This window comes from Narcine bancroftii, chromosome 3 (genome assembly GCF_036971445.1).
Source record: "Narcine bancroftii isolate sNarBan1 chromosome 3, sNarBan1.hap1, whole genome shotgun sequence".
Lineage (NCBI taxonomy): Eukaryota > Metazoa > Chordata > Chondrichthyes > Torpediniformes > Narcinidae > Narcine > Narcine bancroftii.
In genome coordinates, this window is record NC_091471.1 from 73,304,737 (window position 1) to 73,327,788 (window position 23,052).

Below are 23,052 nucleotides of genomic sequence, written 5' to 3' on the forward strand. Positions count from 1 at the left end.
ATCTCAATCCATGTCCTTTTGTTTGAATCTCCCCCACTCTCAATGCAAAAGCCTATCCACTTTGGCTCTATCCGTCCCATAATATTAAAATCAAATCAAATCACCCCTTAATCTTCTATGCTCCAAGGAATAAAGTCTCAGCCTGTTCAACCTTTCCCTGTAATTCAAACCCTGAAACCCAGGCAACGTTCTTGTAAATCTCCTCTCCATTCTCTCTTCTGTTGATTCTTATAATTCGGCGACCAAAACTGCACAAAATATTCCAAATTTGGCCTCACCTATGCTTTAAACAGCTACAACATGATATCCTAACTCTGGTATTCAATTCTCTGATTTATGAAGGCCAACATATCAAATGCTTTCTTCACCACCCTACATGTAACTCAACTTTCAGGGAATTACGTACCAGAATTCCTAAATCCCCTTATCCTACTGCACTCCTCAGTTGTCAACCATTTAACATGTATGAACTTTGCTGATTAGTCCTAACAAAATGTAGCACCTCACATTTATCAGTATTAAACTCCATCTGCCATCTTTCAGCCCACTCCTCTAACTGTCCTATATTCCACATTTCAGGCTTTTATAACCAATCTTTGTATCATCTGCATACTTACTAATCCAATTTACCACCCTATAATCTAGATCATTAATATATATGACAAACAACAATGGACCCAGTACTGATCCCTGAGACACTCCACTAGTCACCAGCCTCCAATTTGACAAACAATTTTCTAACACTACTCTCTGGCATCCCTCATCCAATCATTGTTGAATCCATCTCACGACTTCAACATTAATACCTAATGCTTGAACCTTCCTAACCTTTTGTGCAGAACCTTGTTAAAGGCCTTACTAAAGTCCATATAGTCAACATCCACAGCCTTCTCTTCATTAACCTTCTTTGTAACCTCCTTAAAAAATTCTATAAGGTTTGTTAAACCTGATCTACCATGTATAAAATCATGTTGACTACCCCTAATCAATCCCTGTCTTTCTAAATAAATGTATATACTATCTCTAAGAGCACTCTCCATTAATTTACCCCCCCCACTGACATCAGACTCAAAGGCCTATAATTATCAAGTTTACTTTTGGAGCCTTTTTTAAACAGCAGAACAACATGAGCTACCCTCCAATCCTCTGGCACCTCCCGTGTAGCCAGTGTGATAGTACAGATCTATCACCAATGTACATAGTGTATATAGTTACTGTATCTAGACTGTGCTTACAGCGATTGGCTGAGAGCTAAGCCACACCTATTGTCTGGGCCTTAAAGGGTTGTGTCCCTAGCCAGGTCGGATCATTCCGGACTGTTCGGCCACCTGTGAAGAGCTCCTGTCTTTTGCTAATAAAAGCCTTGGTTTGGATCAACAAGTCTTTGGTTCTTTCGACGAGCTCTACAATTTTATTAGCAAAAGACAGGAGCCAGTGACATTCTAAATATTTCTGTCAGAGCCCCCACTATTTTTACACTCACCTCCCTCAGGGTCCTAGGGAATATCCTGTCAGGACCTGGGATTTATCCACCTTTGTTCTCTTTAAAATAGCTAATACTATCTCCTCATTAATTCCACTGCCCCGCACTCTCCCCACAGCCCTATATCAGTCCTCACACTGATCCTACTGCCCTGCTCTCTGCCCACAGCCTTGTGTCGACCTCCACATTGATCTCTACTTACAAATACAAAGTTTTCAGATACACTACAGTATTCCATATAGCTTTTTAAAGTATATAATATGGTACTTGCATAATGTCCACATTGCATAATGTCCAATTTCACAGAACATATCGTGGACATCAAGTGGTTCTTACCCGTAAATAAAAATCATTTCATTTCAGTTAATTAAGGTTGAAAATCTCACAACTGTTAAGATCATAGAAAAACATGACAGGTTGACATATAGAGAGGCCATTCATTCCATTGTGTCTACAGTTGGAAAGTGTTTTCTACTTTCTCATTCTATGGCCCTGCAGATCACAGCTCTTTAAATGCACATCTAAGCACATTTTAAAGGTGATAAAGGTTTCTGGCTCCAACTTCCTTTCCTGCAGTAAGATCCATTGGGTGAAAAATATCATTTTTATCTTTCTAATCCTTCTGCCTATATTCACACTTACATTATGTCTATGTTCCTTAGTTTTTGATCCCAATATTAATGGAAAAATGTCTTGCCTGGATACTCTGAATACGTCTTTCCTTTTTTTTATACTGCTTAGACCCTTCCTGATTTAATACATTTCAATTTTCTTTGGCTTGGCTTCGCGGACGAAAATTTATGGAGGGGTAAATGTCCACGATAGCTGCAGGTTCGTTTGTGGCTGACAAGTCTGATGCGGGACCGGCAGACACGGTTGCAGCAATAAGTCTTCCTTAAACCTCCTATCATCCAAATAAAAGTCCATGCCTGAAGAAGACCACACATGTATGATTATGAATGGGGCAACTGAAGAGGGGAGATTGAGCAATTTGAATGTTAAAAGATAGTGGGACTGTGGCATGAAGGGAAATGGGATGTTGTTATCAATGAACTGTAGCGGCGGCTACATTGCTCCAGCAAGAACACACGCAACCAGACGGGTTGAGCTCAGTGAGCAGACTAGTTTATTGCAGGCTGCAGGGCTGCACTTATACTCCCAGCCCGGACCTGGGTGAGAACCGCACTGAGGGCACTGACGTCACTCAGATGTCACGTGGTCCCCAAGCGCGGGTTTCTGAGCCCCGAGCTGGAAGGAAGGGAAACACCTGATGGCGCCAATTTGGCCGGCTTCCCCGCCATGTGGCTTACAAGCGGGGCCAGTGCGTCTGCCTTGTGGCGAGCTGGAACACAGCTCCCCCCTCCCCCCCCCAGAACTAGTGCCAATGTCCTTTTTTGCCGGGTGCCCTCGCTTCTTGGGCTGGGCAACGACCACCGGCTCGGTGGGATCGAGGTGCACTGGCTTCAACCTGTCCATGGTAAACAACTCATGCCTGCAACCAAAGTCCAGTGTGAACGTCAAGCCGGAACGGCCCCTCGCACAGTTGCTGCAGAGGTGCCACAGTCAGGCCCCGCCGAACAAAAACGAACTCTGCGGAAAGCAGCTCGCCAGGAATGTGAGTCAGGCGGGTGCCATGCCTGGGCGGCAGTGGGGGTTCGAAGGAGTCCAAGCATGCCCTGAGGTGAGGAAGTAGTTCATGTGGCGACCGCTGGAGATTGTGAGGTGCGTTGACGAACTCACTAGGTAGTGCCAGTGGTGCACCGTAGACCAGCTCAGCTGATGACGCCTGCAGATCTTCCTTGGGAGTGGAGCGGATGCCCAGGAGCACCCAAGGCAGTTTGTCCATCCAGTCGGGACCAGTGAGGTGGGCCATGAGCGCCGACTTAAGATGGCGGTGCAGACGTTCGACCAGTCCATTGGCCTGTGGGTGGTAGGCCGAGATGTGGTGTAGGTTTATACCCAACATGTTGGCGAGCTGTGCCCAAAGCACAGATGTGAAATGGGCACCCCGATCGCTGGTGAGGTGAGCCGGGACGCCGATCCGGGCGACCTAAACATGCAACAGGACTCAGGAGCAGGAGTCGGTGGAGGCGTCTGGCATCAGGATTGTCTCGGGCCAGCGAGTGGTGCTGTTAAGATCATAGAAATACATGAGGGCAAACAGCGGCTACATGATGAGCGCAGCTCCTGGGATGAAGCAGTTGTAAAACTTGATCATACCTGCGAACTCCTGCAGCCCCTTGAGGCTGTTTGGGCGTGGGAACTCCCTGATGGTGGCAACCTTCACAGCAGTGGGCGTGGCTCCTTCGGCCATGATGTTATGGCTCAGGAACTTCATGGACTCTTTTCCAAACTGGGACTTGGCTGGGTTGATGGTAAGGACGAAGTCAGCCAGCCGGGAGAAAATGACACGTATGTGGGCCTTGTGTTGTGCCCGGTCGTTGTTGGTGACAAGGATGTCATCCAAATAAATAATACGAAATCCAAGTCCCTGCCCACAGAGTCCATGAAGCACTGGAAGGTCTGAGCTGCGTTCTTGAGCCCGAACCGCACGCACAGGAATTTGAACAGACTAAAGGGGGTGATGATAGCTGTCTTGGGTATGTCCTCAGGATGCACCAGGATCTGGTGATATCCGCGCACCAGGTCAACCTTGGAGAAGATTGGCCGTAAAGTCCTGGATGTGAGGGATGGGGTAATGGTCAGGAATGGTTGCCTCGTTGAGCTGTCGATAGTCTCCGCAGGGACACCAGCCGCCGGAGACTTTTGGGACCAGGTGATGTGGCAAGGCCCACGGGTTGTCGGACCGCCGAATAATCCCCAGCTCCAACAGGTGCGAAAACTCCTCCTTCGCTACCTGGAGCTTGTCAGGTGGGAACCGGTGTGCCTTGGCGTGAAATGGCGGGCCCTGGGTGGGGATGTAGTGGAACACCCCATGGCGCGGTGAAGCAGCGGAGAACTGTGGCTTGAGGAGTGCCAGGAACTTATCCAGGATTCGCTTGAACTCGTCTCTGGGCATGCTGATCATGGCTCTCTGCGGTTGCTCCAAGCGTGAGGCATCGAGGCGAACAGCCTGGAAGGTACAGGCATCCACCAAGCACCTACCTCGAATGTCCACCAGAAGCCCATGTGCGAGGAGAAAGTCTGCACCCAGATGGCAGTCAGGAGGGACGAGAAGGTGAACCTCCACGCGAAATTCTGTTGGCCGATCTGGAAGTTGACTGTCTTGTCTCCATACGTCTGGATTGCCATTGTGTTGGCCACATGAAGGGGAGGTCCACGAGGTCAGTTCCTGGATTCATTGGCCATGGCCGGTATGATGCTGATCTGGGCTCCAGTGTCAACGAGGAACCGCCAATCGCTGACTGAGTCCCGCAGGTAGAGAAGGCTTTGTCCTTGGCCAGCCGCCGCAGCCATTAACAGCTGCCAGCCTGGTTGTTTCCCTGGAATGAGCAAGCTGACGACACTTCCGAGCCTTGGCTCCCCAGCGCTGATGGTAGAAGCAGAGGCCTGAAGCGGATGCTGTGGCCTTGGTTATGCTCTTGGGGGCCCATGCATGGGCCGGGTGCTCTACCGCAGCACTAGGGGCAGGCTTGGCGTGTTCGTGCCTGTGCCTGTGTCTTGTGATCTGCTGGACTACTGAGCCTTCCGAGAATTGTGCGAGCCATAGCTCTTGGGCCTTCTGGGCAACCTTCCTCGGGTCAGTGAAGCTCTCCTGAACCAGCAGCAGGTGGATGCCCCCAGGCATATGTTCGAGGAAGATGCGCTCGAAAAGTGGGCCATTGATGTGCTCACCCATGATCGCGAGCATCTCGTCCATCAGTTCCATCGGGGACCTGTCCCCCAGGGCATCAAGGTGCAGCACCCGAGCGGCATGCTGGTGTCTGGATAGTCCAAGGGACCTGGTAAGCACTCGCTTGATAGTCTCGTACGTGTCCTCAGCAGGTGGGTGCTGAACAAGGTGTAGTACGTGTCTGGCGGTGGCCTCGTCCAGGGCAGGGTAGAATTTAGTCATGTCGGATGAAATCTGGCGGAGGTGAAACTGGGCCTCCGCGTTGCCGAACCAGGTTTCCGGCTCCTGAACCCAGAATTCAGGCAGTTTCATGGCTATAGCGTTGATCCCAGACTCGTTCATGATGGGTTCAAAGACGTTTGAACCAGTTGGGGGTCACCAATTGTAGCGGCGGCTACACTGCTCCTGCAATAACACTCGCAACCAGTCGGGTTGAGCTCAGTGAGCAGACTAATTTATTGCAGGCTGCTGGGCTGCACTTATACTCCCAGCCCGGACCTGGCTGAGAATCGCGCTGGAGGGCGCTGACGTCACCCGGGCATCACGTGGTCCCCAAGTGCAGGTTTCTGAGCCCCGAGCTGAAAGGAAGGGAAACCCCCGACGGCACCATTTTGGCCGGCTGCCCCGCCGCATGGCTGACAAGCGGGGCCGGTTCGCCTGCCTTGTGGTGAGCTGTCACAGAACTTTGAATTATCCTCAAGGTTTTCAAATAATAGAGCTAACCACTGTGACTAAGCTTAATACATTCATTACATGGAAACAGGCCCTTCTGGCCCATGAGCTCATGCCACTCAATTAACCTACAACCACATACGTTTTTAAGGGTGGGAGGAAATTGGAGCACTGGAGAAAACCTGCACAGACACTGGGAGAACATACAAACTCCTGACAGACAGCACCGGATTTAAACCCAGGTCGTTGGTGCTGTAATAGCATTGCTCTGAGCCATCCATACAGCCCACTTACATTTTCATACAATACTTTAAAACTCATTGAATTAAAGTTTATTTTATAATTCTTGATGTTAACGTGGATTGGGAATTGTTACTTCAAAACTAAATTTGTTCATTTTTGAAATATTACAATGGAATTATACTTCTTGATGCATTTCACAACAATTAAATTACCCATTTTTGCTTGAGAAATGCTGGCTATTTCATATGACTCACTGTATATATATGGAGTTACTGTATGGGCAGTCTCTCTTTTAATAATTATTTACAAAATATGATTGTTAATTATTTTGAAAATATTGAAATGATTGTTTTTCTTGTGTCCTTCAGCTTATTCCACAAGTTTCTTCTCTGTCCTGGTATACCACTGTTGTACCTCTGGTGCTGGTATTGTCAATAACAGCAGTAAAAGATGCAATTGATGATTATGTAAGTTTATTTTATTAAATGGTTAGAGGCTCAGTGTTTCAGTATCCCTGTAAAAGTAAATGCATGGGTTTTATTGTTAGCTGTACTGAAGTAAGTCAGCTGAATAAACCTTACTCTTCTAAGATTTCTGCTTTTTAGAACAGTAGAATGCTACAACACAGAAAACAGGCCATTCAGCCCTTCTAGTCTGAGCTGACCACTATTCTGCTAGTCCCACTGATCTTCTCCCACTCCATAATCCTCCAGACCTCTCCCATCCATGTATCTATCCAATCTAATCCTAAAACTCAGAATTGAGCCTGCATTCACCACTATTCCACATTGCCACCACTCTCTGAGTGAAGAACTTTCCCCTAATCTTTCCCCTAATCTTCCCCCAACCTTTCTCCTTTCATCTTAAAACTATGACCTCTCATATTTATCTCTTCCAATCTAAGTGGAAAAAGCCTACTTGCATCCACTCTGTCTATACCTCTCATAATCTTGTAAACCTCTATCAAATCTGCCCTCATTCTTCTTCGTTCCAAGAAATAAAGTCCGAACCTCTTTAATCTTTCCCTGTAACTCAACTCCTGAAGACCTGGCAACATCCTAGTAAATCTTCTCTGCATTCTTTCAAATTTTTTGATATCCTTCCTGTAGTTAGGCAACCAGAACTAAATACAATATTCCAAATTTGGCCTCATCAATGTCTTAAACAACTTCAACATAACATCCCAACTCCTATACTCAATGCTTTGATTTATAAAGGCTAAGATGCCAAAAGCTTTCTTTTCAATCCTGTCCACCTCAGGGAACAATGTATCTGTATTCCCAGATCTCTTTGCTCCTCCACACTCCTCAGTGCCCTGTGTATGTCTTACCTTGCTTTGCCCTTCCAAAATGCATCACCTCACACTTGTCTTTATTAAACTCCCACTGCCACTTTTTGGCCCATTCCCCCAGTTGGTCCAGATTCCTCCACAACCTTTGAACATGTTCCTTGCTATTTACATCACCTCCTATCTTTGTGTCATCAACAAACCTGCTGATCCAATTTACCACATTATCATCCAGGTCATTGATATAGACAACAAACAACAATGATCCCAACACAGACCCCTGAGGCACACTAGTCACAGGCCTCCAATCTGAGAAGCCACCATCCACTACCATAGAGACATAGAAAAATAGGTACAGGAGTAGGCCATTTGGCCCTTCAAGCCTACACCGCCATTCAATATGATCATGGCTGATCAGTACCCAGTTCCTGCCTTCTCCCCATATCCCTTGATTCCCTTAGCCACAAGGGCCAAATCTAACCTATTCTTAAATATTGACAAGAAATTTGCCGCAATTACTTCCTGTGGCAAAGAATTCCACAGATCCACCACCCCCTGAGAAAAGAAATTTTTCCTCATCTCAGTCCTAAAAAACTGTAACCCCTGGTTCTGGTTTTTCCCAGCATTGGAAACAATCTACTTGCATCTAGTCTGTCTAAACTCTTAAGAATTTTAAGATCCCCCCTCAATATTTTAAATTCCAGAGAATACAAGCCTAGTCTATCCAACCTTTCTTCATATACAAGTCCTTCTATCCCTGGTATCAGTCTAGTGAATCTTCTCTGCACCCCCTCCATGGCGAGGATGTCCTTCCTCAGATAAGAAAACTAAAATTGCATGCAGTACTCCAGGTGTGGTCTCACCAAGGCCCTGTACATCTGTAGGAGGATTTCTGTACTGCTGTACTCAAATCTTCTTGCTATGAATGCCAACATAACATTCGGCTTCCTCACTGCCTGCTGAACCTGCGCGCCCACTTTCAATGACTGATGCACAACATCTCCCCTTTTTCTAAACAGATACCATTTAGATAATAGTCCTCTTTCCTGTTCTTACCTCCAAAGTGGATAACCTCGCATTTATTCACATTATATTGCATCTGCCCCGTCTTGGCCCACTCGCTTAACTTGTCCAAATCACTCTGCACTCTCCTAGTGTCCTCCACACAGCCAAGCCCGCTACCCAACTAACCACCCATGTGGGACCTTGTCAAGTTCATGTAGACAACATCCACAGCCTTCCCTTCATCTACCTTCTTGGTAAATTCCTCAAAAAACTCTACAAGATTTGTTAAATATGACCTACCATATTAGGGTATATAGGCTCACCAGCCTATAATTACCTGGTTTATTTTTGGAGCCTTTTTTAAACAACAGGACAACATGAGCTACCCTCCAGTCCTCATCCGTGGCTAAGAACATTTTGAATATATCTGCCACGAGCCCTGAAATTTCTACACTAGATTTTCTCAAGGTCCGGGGAAACATCATATCCAACCCAGGGGATTTATCTACCTTTATTTGCTGTAAGACAGAAGCACCTCCTCCTCCTTAATCTCCATATGTTTCACTTCCTTCCTTACACACTATGCCAGTTTCCTGAGTAAATACTGGAAAAAAAAACTGTTTAAAAATTTCCCCCATTTCTTGAGGCTCCACTTAGAACACTCCTCAGCCTTCTCCTTTCCAATAAAAGGGATTTTTTTTTGCATTTTCTGCAGAGAAGCCCATTGGAATTTCAATCTTTTGTGCTTTAAAAAAAAATTCCTGAAATTACAAAATTGCAAATTAATGAATTCACAATCTGTTTATTTAAAATTCTTTCTCTGCTATTTTACTCGGAGCATCTGTCAACTTATTTCCCAAGGAAAAATGAAAAATGGTAATCTTAAGTTTGTGTTAATTTGAAGAAATTCATAATTGATTTGTATCATAATTTAGTTAATTGCTAAAACATTTGCAGTTCAGTGCTGAAACATGTGTTTTATTCAAATATCTCCCATGAATTGATATGTTTTATTCAATCTCCAAGTAATTTGAAGGTGATGTCGTGATTTTTAAACATGCTGCCAAAATGGCGGCACTGCCAGAGCCCCTGTATCAGAAGTACTGCCACTGGTTCAGACCCATGGTGAATGGGGAGTGGAGCTATAGCTCTCCCATGGGGTCAAACCACCCAGTCAACTGCCATCAGCTCTGCAAAGGCTTTAAACGGCCTGTTAAAGGAGCCAATGGTAGTTTTATTTAAAACTCCGTGGGTTCTGGACCCAAGTTGGTGGCACCTATGATCGGCAGCAGCCACGAGGAGTTACAGACTCCAGAGAAGCTGAAGATTGGAGCAGGGCACCAGAAAATGGGGAGAACACCCCCCTCCCCCCGTCTAAGAAGGAGAAGCTGAGGACACAATCCACGAGATGGTGATCATGGTGGTGAATCAGTGAGGGGGTTCTGTGGCTAAAAGACCCATGCATGTGGTGAGCCATCATAGCTTTATCGTTATTCAGTTAAAAGCCATACAAACTAGAGAGATTGTTCCACAGAAGACAATGAATATTTGCTGGAGAAAAACCAGTGCAAACTGAAAGTAATTTGCTTCATGACCTGAGGAGACAGGCCAGAGACCATTTGCTTGTTGACTCATTTTTCTGAAGAAACTTCAGGAAGACCCAGCTATGATATCATGTCACGTGATAAAGGTTTTTCCAAAAAGCATCTTTAATATTATGAACCAAATCTTCTGAGATCAAGGATGCAGGAACTTTCAGTGAGAAAGTTGCTGTTATGTTCTCCCTTGTCAGGGAAGGAACACAGAAGTAGTGGCTTTGAAGTAAAGGGCCACTTCCACTGCAGCCATTGTAATGGTCAGTTTGTTTAAACCTTGCTTGGGTTGGTGAGATCACCGTGATAATCACAAGTTCCCTAACCTCCATGCAAGAGAGGGGAATTGTAAAAAAAATGTCATTGATATGAAGAAATATCTCTTTGAAAGCAACCCTACAAGAATAAGTGAGTTTTGAGAACCTTTGAACAACAGTTTAAAGACTCTGAGTTTCAACACAAAACATCCAAGACTGAACGATAAATTTGAATCATCTCTTCAGAATTGTGCTTAAACTATAATAGTTTCGGATTTTACAAACACGCTCATTTGCACATAGTGGGGTTAAGTTTAGGGTTAAGTAAGAAATGTTATATTATTAATAGTTATTAATAAAAATGATTGTTTTGAAGAGACCATTGTCTTGGCGAATTTCTGTTGTCGCTGGTCTAGGTTGTACCACTGTGCTGTGTCTAAATTAAATTAAGTTTAATAAGGGACACATGGGATGAATTTACATGAAGATGCTTACCATCTGAAAATAATATGTAATCATTCATGTGATGCCTGCACCTCATTAAAAGGGAGCTGAGCATTGAATCCAAGTACTGTTAAATTGTCATCAAATTCCCAGTGGATGAACGGACTACTGAAAATCAATGAACTATGTCACCAACATAGCATGAGGTACAGCACATATCTGAGAAGGCTATTGAAATGCTGGCCTTTATTTTGGTCGGAAGGGAAGTTTTGAAAAATCTTTGAAAGGTGAGATCACATCTGGAGCACTTCATGCAGTTTCAGTATCCATACTGATGTATTGGCCTGGAAGTCAGCCTGAAGAAAACTGAGGTCCTCCATCAGCCAGCTCCCCACCATGACTACCAGCCCCCCCACATCTCCATCGGGCACACAAAACTCAAAACGGTCAACCAGTTTACCTATCTCGGCTGCACCATTTCATCAGATGCAAGGATCGACAATGAGATAGACAACAGACTCGCCAAGGCAAATAGCGCCTTTGGAAGACTACACAAAAGAGTCTGGAAAAACAACCAACTGAAAAACCTCACAAAGATAAGCGTATACAGAGCCGTTGTCATACCCACACTCCTGTTCGGCTCCGAATCATGGGTCCTCTACCGGCACCACCTACGGCTCCTAGAACGCTTCCAACAGCGTTGTCTCCGCTCCATCCTCAACATCCATTGGAGCGCTTTCATCCCTAGCGTTGAGGTGCTCGAGATGGCAGAGGTCGACAGCATCGAGTCCATGCTGCTGAAGATCCAGCTGCGCTGGATGGGTCACGTCTCCAGAATGGAGGACCATCGCCTTCCCAAGATCGTGTTATATGGCGAGCTCTCCACTGGCCACCATGACAGAGGTGCACCAAAGAAAAGGTACAAGGACTGCCTAAAGAAATCTCTTGGTGCCTGCCACATTGACCACCGCCAGTGGGCTGATAACGCCTCAAACCGTGCATCTTGGCGCCTCACAGTTTGGCGGGCAGCAACCTCCTTTGAAGAAGACCGCAGAGCCCACCTCACTGACAAAAGGCAAAGGAGGAAAAACCCAACACCCAACCCCAACCAACCAATTTTCCCCTGCAACCGCTGCAACCGTGTCTGCCTGTCCCGCATCGGACTTGTCAGCCACAAACGAGCCTGCAGCTGACGTGGACTTTTTACCCCCTCCATAAATCTTCGTCCGCGAAGCCAAGCCAAAGAGACTGATGTATTGATATACGTGCATTATAGTCAGGGCAATTAAAGTTCATTAGGTTGGGATGAAAGATTTGACCTTTGAGAAAAGCTGAGTCATTTAAGTCTACATTCATTGGAATAGAATAGAGTGAGAGAAGGCTGACTGAAACATATACAAATCTGAGGGGAATTGATAGGGTGAATGCTGAACATGTTTCCTTCAGGGGCAGATTTACACCTGAGGGAATATTATTTCACAATAAGGAGACCTCCATTTTAGACAGAAGTGAGAAGAAATTACCTGTGAAATCAGAGGAACCAAAATACCTGACCATTGCTACACCATTATGAAGAACATCTACCAAGCCATTCCATGACTGCAAGTCTGATCACCTGACTGAACTTCTAGCCCAGGGATACAATTAGACACTGAAAACAACAGCACCGCTAGTGAAGACGGTGAAAGAATGGTTGAAAGAGGCGAGGAGCACCTGAAGGACTGCTTTGAATTGGTAGACTGGACCATATTCGAAGACGCAGCCTCAAATTTGAATGAATATGCCATACCTTCAAGATCTATGTGGATGAGTGTGTACATACTGAGAGTATCCTAGCCCGAAGCTGTGGATGAATCAAAAGATTCGCAACCTGCAGGGTACTGAAAGTCCATGCCAACCAACAAGCCAGAGTGTTCACAGACATTTTCAATCTCACGTTGCTGCAATCAGATTCCCACCTGCTTCAATCATCTTGGTGCCCAAGAAGAGCAGAGGGAGCTGCCTCAAAGACTTTCATCCAGTTGCACTCACATCTTCTATGATGAAATGCTTTGAGAGGTGGGTCATAGCCAGAATTAATGTGTTCCCAAGTAAAGATCTGGACCCACTGCAATTCGCCTACCACTAAAGTCGCTCCACAGTAGATGCAATATTACTGGCTCTCCACTCAGCTCTGGATCATCTAGAATACAGCATCAGACTACTCTTCATCGACTATAGCTCAGCTTTCATCAGTGCTAGTTAACAAGCTTCTAAACTTGGGCCTCTGCAACTCCCTCTCCAAATGATCCTTGGCTTCCTCATTGGAAGACCACAGTCAGTGCAAATCAAAAACAATGTCTCCTTCTCATGGATGATCAACACGGATGCACCACAAGGATCACTCACTGCTCTACTCACTATCCACTCATGACTGTATGGCTAGGCACAATTCTAATACAAATTTGCCAATTATACCACGTTCATCAGTCTATTCATGTAATGAGGAAGCGTACAGGAAGGAAATAGATCAGCTAGTTGTGTGGTGCCACAGCAACAACAACCTCGCACTCAACATTAGCAAAACCAAGGAGATGATTGCAGTCAGGAGAACATGAAGGAGTCCTCATCAAGGGTTCAGTAATGGAGAGGGTCAGGAACTTCAAATTCCTGGGTGTAAACATCTCCGAGAATCTGTCCTGGAACCTCCACGTCAATGCAATCACGAAGAAGGCTCGCCAGCGGCTACACTTTGTGAGGTGTTTGAGGAGATTCAGTATGTCATTGAAGAGTCTCAAACTTCTACACATGCACCGTGCAGAGCATTCTAGCTGATTGTATCACTGTCTGGTACGAAGGGTTATTAATTTAGCCTGCAACATCACAGGCATCAGACTTCACTCCATCAAGGGCATCTAAAAGAGGTGGTGTCTTAAGAAAGCAGAAACTATCCTCAAGGACCCTCACCACCCAGGCTATGCCCTCTTCACACTGCTACCATTAGAGGTACAGGAGCCTGAAGACAAACACTCAGTGGCACGACAGGTTATTCACCTCTGCCATCAGCCTTCTGATGGACAATGAACCACAGACACAACTTCTCTTTCTCTTACTTTTGCACTAATTTATTTATTTTTGTGAAATTTTTATCAATATTTCCACTCTGATGAAGCTGCTCCAAAACAACACATTTCGTGACATGTTCATGACAATAAATTCTGATTCTGAAGTTCTTCCATCTGAGAATATCAAATCCTTAGAATTCTCTAGACCTAGTCAGCTGCAAAGGCATAATTATTTATTATATAGTAGGCATATTAATGGTCACTTAAATTATGAAAGGAGTCAAGGAGAATGGGAGATAGCTGGAAGGTCTTGAGGACCAGATTAGATTAGCCATGATATTGAATGGTGAAGCAGGCTTGCAAACTTCTGCTTATGTTTCATATGTGCAAATATGGAATTTGGAACCACAACTGGTCTTAGTCTTGATGACAAAAAAAATCCTACCGGGAATGATTGTAAAAATTTATCCCGTTCACTATTTTCAGTTTGCGCATGATGTCAACTTTGGATGTTTGCATTAAATTGAGGGGAATTTTAGATAGCAGCTAGTTTTTTTTTCAGATTCTATGACAGAGATTTTAAGCAAGAGTCACTAGGTTGTTACTGTTATGCAATGCTGAAGGAGTTATTTTTTCATTTAAGATGATTTAAAGTTCCTCTATGGCAAATAACATATAGGATGGGAATAAAAGAGCAGTGCAAGTATGCTCATTGATACTTTTAGCTCAATCAGCATTCAAATGAGATAATGTAATGTGTTATTTAATTTCTATATTTGAGGGCTACACCTTAACACAACTTGGTTGCCTGTTTGCATATGTAACAAAAGTGGCAATGCTTCAAAAGACAATTCAGAGCCATAGCCAATATCTGATTTCCTGCATCTTTTAATGTGTTATCCTCTGCATCACTCTTGCAACATCTCTTTCTTGCAAAACTGTTGGTTGCAATGCCATCAATGGAAAAATATTTTTAACATTCCTCCACCTCTTCTATTTATAAAAATAATATAATATTTATTTTCCTGATTATATGTCTATTCTCCACCATAATTCTGATGAATTATGTCTTGGGTTCCTCTTGAGCTTCTCACCCTCACAGAAAGCAGTTTACAGCAATTTTTATTTTATATAACAATAAAAAAACATAGTTGAGAGCTAAGGCTCTGGGACCAGTTAATAGGTTAGTTGTAGAACTGAAGACTTGTGCTCCACAATGTTCTCTGTGTTCTTGCCAAGCTGTTCTAGTATAGTTACAACACAAGTTGGGATAGTGCAGATTCTATCACCAATGTGTATATGTACATATGTACAGATTATAGTGTAGGATGACTGTGATTGGCTGAGAGTGTAGCCACACCTACTGGCAGGTCTTAAAGAATTGCTCCTAGGTCATTCTGGACTGGTCCACCTACTTGTGATATGCTCCTAGTTCATAAAAGCCTTGGTTTGGATCAACAAGTCTTTGGTTCTTTCGACGCGCATTACAATTTTATTAAAATTGTGGCCAGGTACGACCTGTTCAGATATGTAGAACTAAATCACACTCGGCTAACTATCACTCTCTCCAGATTACAAGAACAAATTTCAGTGGCAGGTTAATCTGCTAACCCTCATGTTTTTGAAATGTAGGAGCAAACAAGAGATCTGGGGAAACCCATACAATCACAGGCATAACATGCAAATTCTATGCAGATATCACCAAAATTACACCGAAATAATTGGTGCTGTTTAACTGTACTGCTTCATTTGTTTTAAGGACAATTTAGTGAGAGAATTTGAACTGTTGTTTGGTCTGCAAAACTCAATGGAATAATGGCTTCCTTCTGTACACAGATCAAAAAAATACCAATTCCTGCTGATAGGATTTTATATCTCATGGTTAAGAAATATTAGATTAAATTTTCAGCTTTGGTGAAAAATAGAGCAGCTGGACTGTATTTCTTTTCAATTAACATAATTCTTTTCTTTGGCTTGGCTTCGCGGACAAAGATTTATGGTGGGGGTAACATAATAGAAGTCTGTTTTATACCCTACTGATGTTCCACTCTTTATTTAAATTTAAATTGCTAAAATAGCTTAAACTAGAACTGATCATATATTTGTAAACATTGATAACTATGAAAAGTCCTGTGTCGTTGGCTTCTCTCTTTCTCGTGTTCATATTACTTTGTTTATTATTGCTATCTTTTGAATTCACAGATAAATTTTATAATATTGAAGTATAAAATGGATTAATGTAGCTCCCCTTTTTCAGGAATTTCAGAAGAGCTTAATTTTATAATTTCTCTGAATTTCCAGCACCGATATAAAAGCGACAAACAAGTCAACAATCGGGATGTTATGATTCTCCTCGATGGAAAGTAAGTGTTGCCCATAATGTGTTTAAATTATTTTTATGGGAAACATCATGAGAGCTAAATTAGTTTCATAATTTTTTGGGACTGAATTCCTTCCACAGAACTTCAATTTCTGTGTGTATCCTACAGAATAATGCATGCAACAAAATAGCACAAGCAATCTTTTGCAACTCCAGTGGTATGCTTTCTGCTTTGAATATTTAATAGCACACATTTTATTTTCTTGTAGGTTGCAAAGAAAAAAATGGATGAATGTTCAAGTGGGAGACATAATTAAAATGGAGAATAACCAATTTGTTACTGTAAGTTGCAACTAAAATTTAATTCTTCCGTTCACCAGTGGATTAATACTTTCAAGCCTACATCATTAACCAAAATTATTGCTGCAGAGAAAATTGTGAGGAAATGACAAAGGATTATCTTTTGCTATCCGTTCGTCCATTTCTTATTCCTTCCATTTAATTTCCTTGATTGACATGCCTAACTAGTCATTTTTCATCTGGAATTATAAAACAGTAACAACCTTGTAGTAATCTTTATTTGCAGGCTTTCCTCAGTCAACTCAGATCAACATTGTTCCTTAACCAATATCTTGCCCTTCTAAAACAGCAATTTAATTTCATTAGTTTTGTGGTAATATAACTGTTCGACCAACCTGAATCAAGTCATTTTAGTTTTGCTGTGGTAAGGTGTAAAAATATATTTTTTAAAATCTGGCCAATTATTGGTTGACACCAAATTGGCTTTTAAATACGGTGTAGTCACACTAGGCACGCAGAGAGTGAAAGAACTATGCAGAGTTAAAAGACTGACTTTAATAGAACTCTTGCATGCCATTAAATCCCTCTGAACCCGATGGCACCTGTGACTCCTGTGACCTTTTTGACATCAGCCGCCAGGCTGCGGGCTTGCCTGCGACTCCATGAGCCAGTTCACATGTTGCGTGACCCTGCTGTGTCATTAATGTCGCGCAGCGTACCAATTTTCTTTCCTCAATTAATGTTTGTGATTTTGTTTATTTCTAAGTTCATTCTCACTTGTTTTCTTCTTACCCTGTCAAAATAGTGCTTCCAGCTCCTGTCCTCATACCTTCCCTTTATTTGTCACCATTGAGACTAAGCTTTTTTACTTTTTGTAAGCAGTTCTGGGAAGAACTGGTGGTGATATCCTCTTCCTGGGTCATCAGGTACTATTTGACTTCTGTACTTATGAATGCAATATTGAAATATGAAATAAGCTGCAGGTTATCTGGCAGTGGATCTGATCTCATGACCTTCCACTGGATCCAGCACTCAGCTAAGAAGCTGGATACCTCATAGTTTTTACACCATAAGAAATCTAGTGTATGTAGCCAATTCAATTGAAAAGTGTGATTTTTCTGATTTAATTATTTTATAAAATAATTACTTGTACTTTAAGGTGTTTTTTTCAGCTTTTAAATATTTGTGTTTGTTTAATTAAATGGATTTGAACTTTTTAAAAATGCCTTTGTTAAAAGGCCATCAGAATGGTCTGGGGCAGGGTCGCTGGATCTACTGTTCAAGGCCTAGTTGGCACATGAACATCTGTGGCCTGCTGGGTGTCTGTGGCAGCCAGGCCTCCTGCTTGATTGGTCTCTTAGAGGCATGAAGATGAAGTATGAAAGTGAGAGATTGCCATGGACAACAGGGTGAATGGAGCACAATCTAGCCCAACATTTTCTCCCAGCTAACCTCCAGAGCTTTCCCTTTCCTTTTTTTTATCCCTACCTTTGTCATCTGTTTAATACTGTCCTTTTCCCACAAAGCCAATCTTTTCTAAATTCTTTTATATTCTTTTTCTTCCAGCTGATGTAGGTAAGAAGTTCTACTCTCAATTCTCCTTAATCCATAACTCCATTAATACTATATTTTTGAATGTATTTACAATATGGCTTCTTTATTAATCATACAGTTATAATATTACTGTAGTCTATTTTTAATGTGATCCTTAAAATTATGCCAAGGTTCAGGGTTGACCTATCAAATCATAAGTGGTACCTTGTAGCGAGTATGCAGTGAATAAAGCACAACAAAAGTTGTCTGTGAGCTGAACCAAAAGAATTGTTTAATGGAATCTTCACAGGAGTTTAAATAGCTACAGTTGGGGTGCTACAACTATCATCTGACCTCTGAAGTCGCGCGCCCTCCCAGAGTTCTTTGTGCCCCCCAAGCCACCGGGAACTCCTGACCTTGCAGGGGTGGTAACTATGGACGTTGGTTTCATAATGTAGCTGCATGGTTCGCCATATATTCCCACCCCCCTGCCAGAAATGGAGTTTCAGAGGTGACACCTATAGAATGGGTTGGCGGACACGCTCTGCACTGGGAGCATGCCACGCATACCAGCTAATCTAGGTCCACATATGCCGACTTAAGGCGATCTACCAAAACTGTTTCTTGCCTGCTGCCAATGTCTATAACAAATGTGGAACTGTCATTCCGTACCACCTTGAAAAGACATTCATATAGCCATAGTGTTCTGTGTGCATCCCTGCACTGGAATACATAAATGCAGTCCTCGAGTTCAGGTGGAATGTATGAAGTCATAGACCCATGCCGGGTAGTGGGTAGACACAAGTTACCCACTTTCTCCCTTAAGCGTGTGAGTACTGCTCCTGCTGCCCACGTACTGCTGGAATGAAATCCCCAGGACTATTAGGGGAGCTCCGTAAACCAATTCTGCGAAGGACGTAGCTTGATCTTCCTTCAGGTTGGTACAGATACTTAAAAATACCCAAGGCAGTTCATCTATCTAATCTAGTCCTTTAAGATGTGCCATGAGAGGTATTTTCATATGACAGTGAAAACATTCCACTGGTGATGATAGGGCGTTGACTGATGTAGCTGCGTGTCCAGCAACTGTGCAATTGTGGACCATAATCCGGACGTAAATTGAGCTCCTCTGTGTTACGTCTGCTTTGTTCGAGAATGAGTGAGTCAGACACCAGACTGAGTCGAAATCAAGGTTCTTTATTACCAGATTGTAACACTTACAACTAACAGTGTTAGTTGGAGAAGGCATGTTCTCCTGATATCAGCAAGTGGTGTTTTTTTATACCTCAGGACACACACTTAGTAAATTATCATACCATTACACTGTCCAATGAATAAGCTGTTGCTACCCTTCACTGTTAGTCTGCTGCTCATCAGCTTGTTAGTGCCAAACTTATCTTGAACGTACAAGGTCACACCTGCATCCTGTTACTCCTTAGTACTGGGTGACTCCTTCTCCGGTCCCATCTCATGATGTTTTTACCTTACAATCCCTCCTTTGTCCTCTTTAGAGGACAATCTTGCCCTGACTATGCTACCACCGCGTTACATTAGTTCGCCTATTATTGCCAAGCTCTATACGGGTTCTGTTCACAGGGTTTTTCGGCTGGTGGGCGAGGGCTCCCCCAAACCCTCTTTAGCGTATACCCCCCATCTGTTTCCCCAATCCCATTGCCTGTTTACAAGTTTTCTCCCCGTTTTCCCCCAAGCAAATAACTAGCTATCCCTTCTAAGCATTAGTAATTAGTTAAGATAAAAGTTAACATTTGTGCTACAATCTATTTTATAATATTTGTTCTACAATCTATTTTATAATCCCTCCTCCCCGTCACATTCTCCATCAGACTCAGCAATTTTTGACGCCTCCTGTGACGTGAGATAGTCCCGCACCGTAGCTTGTAGAGCTTGATATTTTGGAGGCAGCTCATCGCGGTTGGCAAAGGCTCTCTCAATGGTCATCGTGACCAACGTTCGAATGCATGGAATACAACAACAGCCACAAGTGATAAAAATGGATACAGAAATGAACAATCGTAGGAAAAGTTGTCTCAACATTGTGCCCCATTTCCCAAACACTCCATGTAACCAGGACAAAACAGGGTTAGAGACTCCAGATTGGGCTTTTAATTCCTTCGCCAATGCCTTAAGTTTTGTCAGCCCCTTAGTGAGTGACCCATCTGGCCCTGTGTTATTAGAGATAGAAGTGCAGCATAGATCAAACTGGAAGGTACTATCCTTGTCTTTATCTATCTTCAGAATAACTTTGGCCCCGCATGGATCCGAACTACTCTGTTGGCTTGTTTGGCAACCCATCAGCAGGAATGCCCATAGGGCCCTCGGCATTGTCCACATGAGTCTCATCATATTTTCCAATACTCGCTACTTGTTGTTTTGCCTTGGAGCAAAAGGCAAAATGATGCCACTTATTATCCCCTGGTTTGTCAATTCTTACCGACTTATCTGTCACGGCGGTAACAGTGTATGGTCCAGTCCATCTAATTTCAGTCCAATGTACCTTCCCAGGTTTACGGATATACACCAGGTCTCCCTCCTTCACTGGAACTCCTTCAGTGTCCGGGTTCTCCTTATTTGCATTTGCCACCTGTTGAGAAACTAAAGCAACCATATTACCCAGCATCTGCATATAATGGTCCAGTTCCACTTCCCTTTCTTCCCAAATCTTTACCCAGGCTGGATCAGTCTTTGGACCGGGCATGGGTCGACCCGTTAGAATCTCGTGTGGTGACAGGAAGGTATCTTTGGCCTTCTCTTGTCGCATAGACATCAGTACTAATGGCAATGCCTCGACCCAATTCAACCTGGCCCCACCCAAAACCTTACCTAATTTTTTTTATCGTCCTGTTTGCCCTTTCTACTAGCCCCTGGCTCTCAGGCCTATAGACACTATCGAAACGGTGTTTGATCCCTAAGTATTCTTCAACCTGTCGGATCAGCTCATTCTTAAAGTGGGACCCATTATCAGAGCATATTCTGCTGGGGACCCCGTAGTGGGGTATCAACTCTCGTGTCAGCTAGCCTATTACACTATCCGCATCCTCCCTCTTCGTTGGGACAGCCTCCACCCACTGTGAGAACCTATCTACCGCCACTAAGAGATATCGGTATCCTTCTTTTGTCCTAAGGTCAGTACCCATATCTGTATAGTCAATATAGATCTCTTTCCATGGGGCTGTCGGTACTGGAAATCGTAAAAGCGGGTGGGGTAAGGTGATCCTTTGGTTATGCCCATTGCAGATAGTACATTCAGCTCTAAAATTGTCAATGTGCTTGCGTAAGTGGGGATTCCACCAATGTTGTTTAAGCGTATTATAAGTTTTGGTGGCGCTAATGTGAGTCGGCCCATGTGCTTCTTCAAATAATAGCGGAAGTAATTGGCGGGGGGCAACTATCGTACCTATCGGGGAGCGCCAGACATGTACTGTCTGATTGTCATAGATGATCTCCTGTCGTGTAGCACCGCGTTTCATCCATTCCTCTTTCTCACTTGGGCTAGCTTTTTCCTGTATTTCTATCAGGTGTTCAATATTTGGTGGGGGTCCCTCTCCCTCCTTCTCTTTTTGGTCACTCAACTTACTACTATTTTCTCTTCTCTCTAATTCCTCTTTTTTGCCATGGGACCTCAGAATCATCCCCTGTATAGGTTCTTGATATCCAGTAACCTGTTTGGCTGCTCTGTCAGCCGCCGTGTTTCCTTTCCCTTCCTTTGTGATTTGTAGGGAATGGCCTGCCACCTTAATTAGGCTTAGAGACCGGGGAAGCATGACTGGCCTGACAAGTCTCCGTAAAACCAGATCATGTCGGAGAGATTTATTGTCAGAGTACATACATGACATCACATACATCCAGAGACTGTGTGAGAGAGCGAGAGAGAGAGAGAGAGAGAGAGAGAGAGAGAGAGAGAGAGAGAGAGAGAGAGAGAGAGAGAGAGAGAGAGCATAGCGAGAGAAAGAGATAGAGAGGTAGATACACAGACCACGAGAGATAGAGAGAGAAAATGCCTTGCACTGGCCCCACTGGGAGAAAAGTCTTCAGATTAACACTTCCGTTTCATGGTTACACCTTTAAAAGGTTCTCATCCTGTGATCACTGGTCTGGATCAGATTGGGTCTCCCACCACTCCTTCCTTCCCTCCCACCTTGAGTGAGCTACACGTCAGCCCACAACGTCTGCCCTGATCCCACAATGATGGGGGTGCGGGAAAGAGGGAGGGAGAGAGGATAAAACAGGATCCCATTTGATGCGGAGCTGGAATTGTGGGCACAAAATTAAAACCAAATTCTATTTCTCTGCCCTGCCCCACCTGGGGATTTCAGGGCAGCACCGCCACAGATTGAGATTGGGAGGGGGAGTGGGTGAGAGAGGAGGGGGGGGAGAAGAGAGAGAGGGGGAGAGAAGAGAGAGGGGGGAGGGGGAAAGGAGGGAGGGAGAGAGCAAACCCGGGCACTTCGTGGTTGTAAACCGGAAACAGGCACTTTTCCTTTCCCTTCTGTGTTTTGTTTCTTCCAGCTTATCTAAGACCCTACGCTTTAGAATTTTGTTTCCCTCACCTGTCAGGAACATCTCGGCGCTCCCGGGTAACCACCCCATCTTCCTCCAGCGATCTACACATTTTCGGAGAATTCTTTGTTTCTCCAATGCCTCTTTACTGGTATTTCACTTCTCTAATTCTTGATTAATTTCCCTAATAACTTGGTCAAAGGTTAGCAGGCAACTGTGCAGCCATTGCTGCGGGGTTGCTTCCTAATGCCTCTCTTAATTTAGGTTCTTGTCCGTTTAGAGGATCTATGTTAACAAAAATCGCCTTTAAAAATGTCTCCTTGCAGGCTGGATGACAAAAGTTTTTTAGTGAAACATTCTCCAAGTCTGGTCCTCCGGTGGACCTCAGACTGTCCTGTATATTCTGATTGCTCGTCTTCCACTCTCTGTTTTCCCAAAGAGGTCTGAAAGTTAGGTTACAACTAGGAAACCAAGTTTTTGGGCTATATTTTTGTCCAGTTTCCCCGTACCAATCTATGAATTCACGTAACTTTATCTCCTTGGTGATGCTGGAAATACCT

General features: G+C 43.9%; 1 protein-coding gene and 1 long non-coding RNA gene across 5 annotated transcripts in view; one reads left to right on the forward strand and one right to left on the reverse strand.

The window, feature by feature from the left end:
* LOC138757255 (uncharacterized) overlaps window positions 1-19,786 on the reverse strand; it is a 701,670-nt gene extending 681,884 nt beyond the window's left edge. The window contains exon 1 of the long non-coding RNA XR_011353459.1: window positions 19,458-19,786. This is a non-coding gene — a long non-coding RNA (uncharacterized lncRNA). The remainder of the gene's footprint in view (window positions 1-19,457) is intronic.
* The window catches only part of atp8b5b (ATPase phospholipid transporting 8B5b), a 210,306-nt gene that overhangs the window by 47,265 nt on the left and 139,989 nt on the right, over window positions 1-23,052 (forward strand). For 2 of the 4 annotated variants that reach the window (XM_069924290.1, XM_069924291.1), the window contains exons 5-7: window positions 6,560-6,658; window positions 16,123-16,184; window positions 16,411-16,483. In XM_069924290.1, the coding sequence (XP_069780391.1) occupies window positions 6,560-6,658; window positions 16,123-16,184; window positions 16,411-16,483 (234 nt within the window). Of the gene's footprint in view, window positions 1-5,866; window positions 5,944-6,559; window positions 6,659-16,122; window positions 16,185-16,410; window positions 16,484-18,616; window positions 18,912-23,052 lie in introns of those variants that run through there. The other 2 variants (XM_069924292.1, XM_069924294.1) reach the window with 2 other exon arrangements.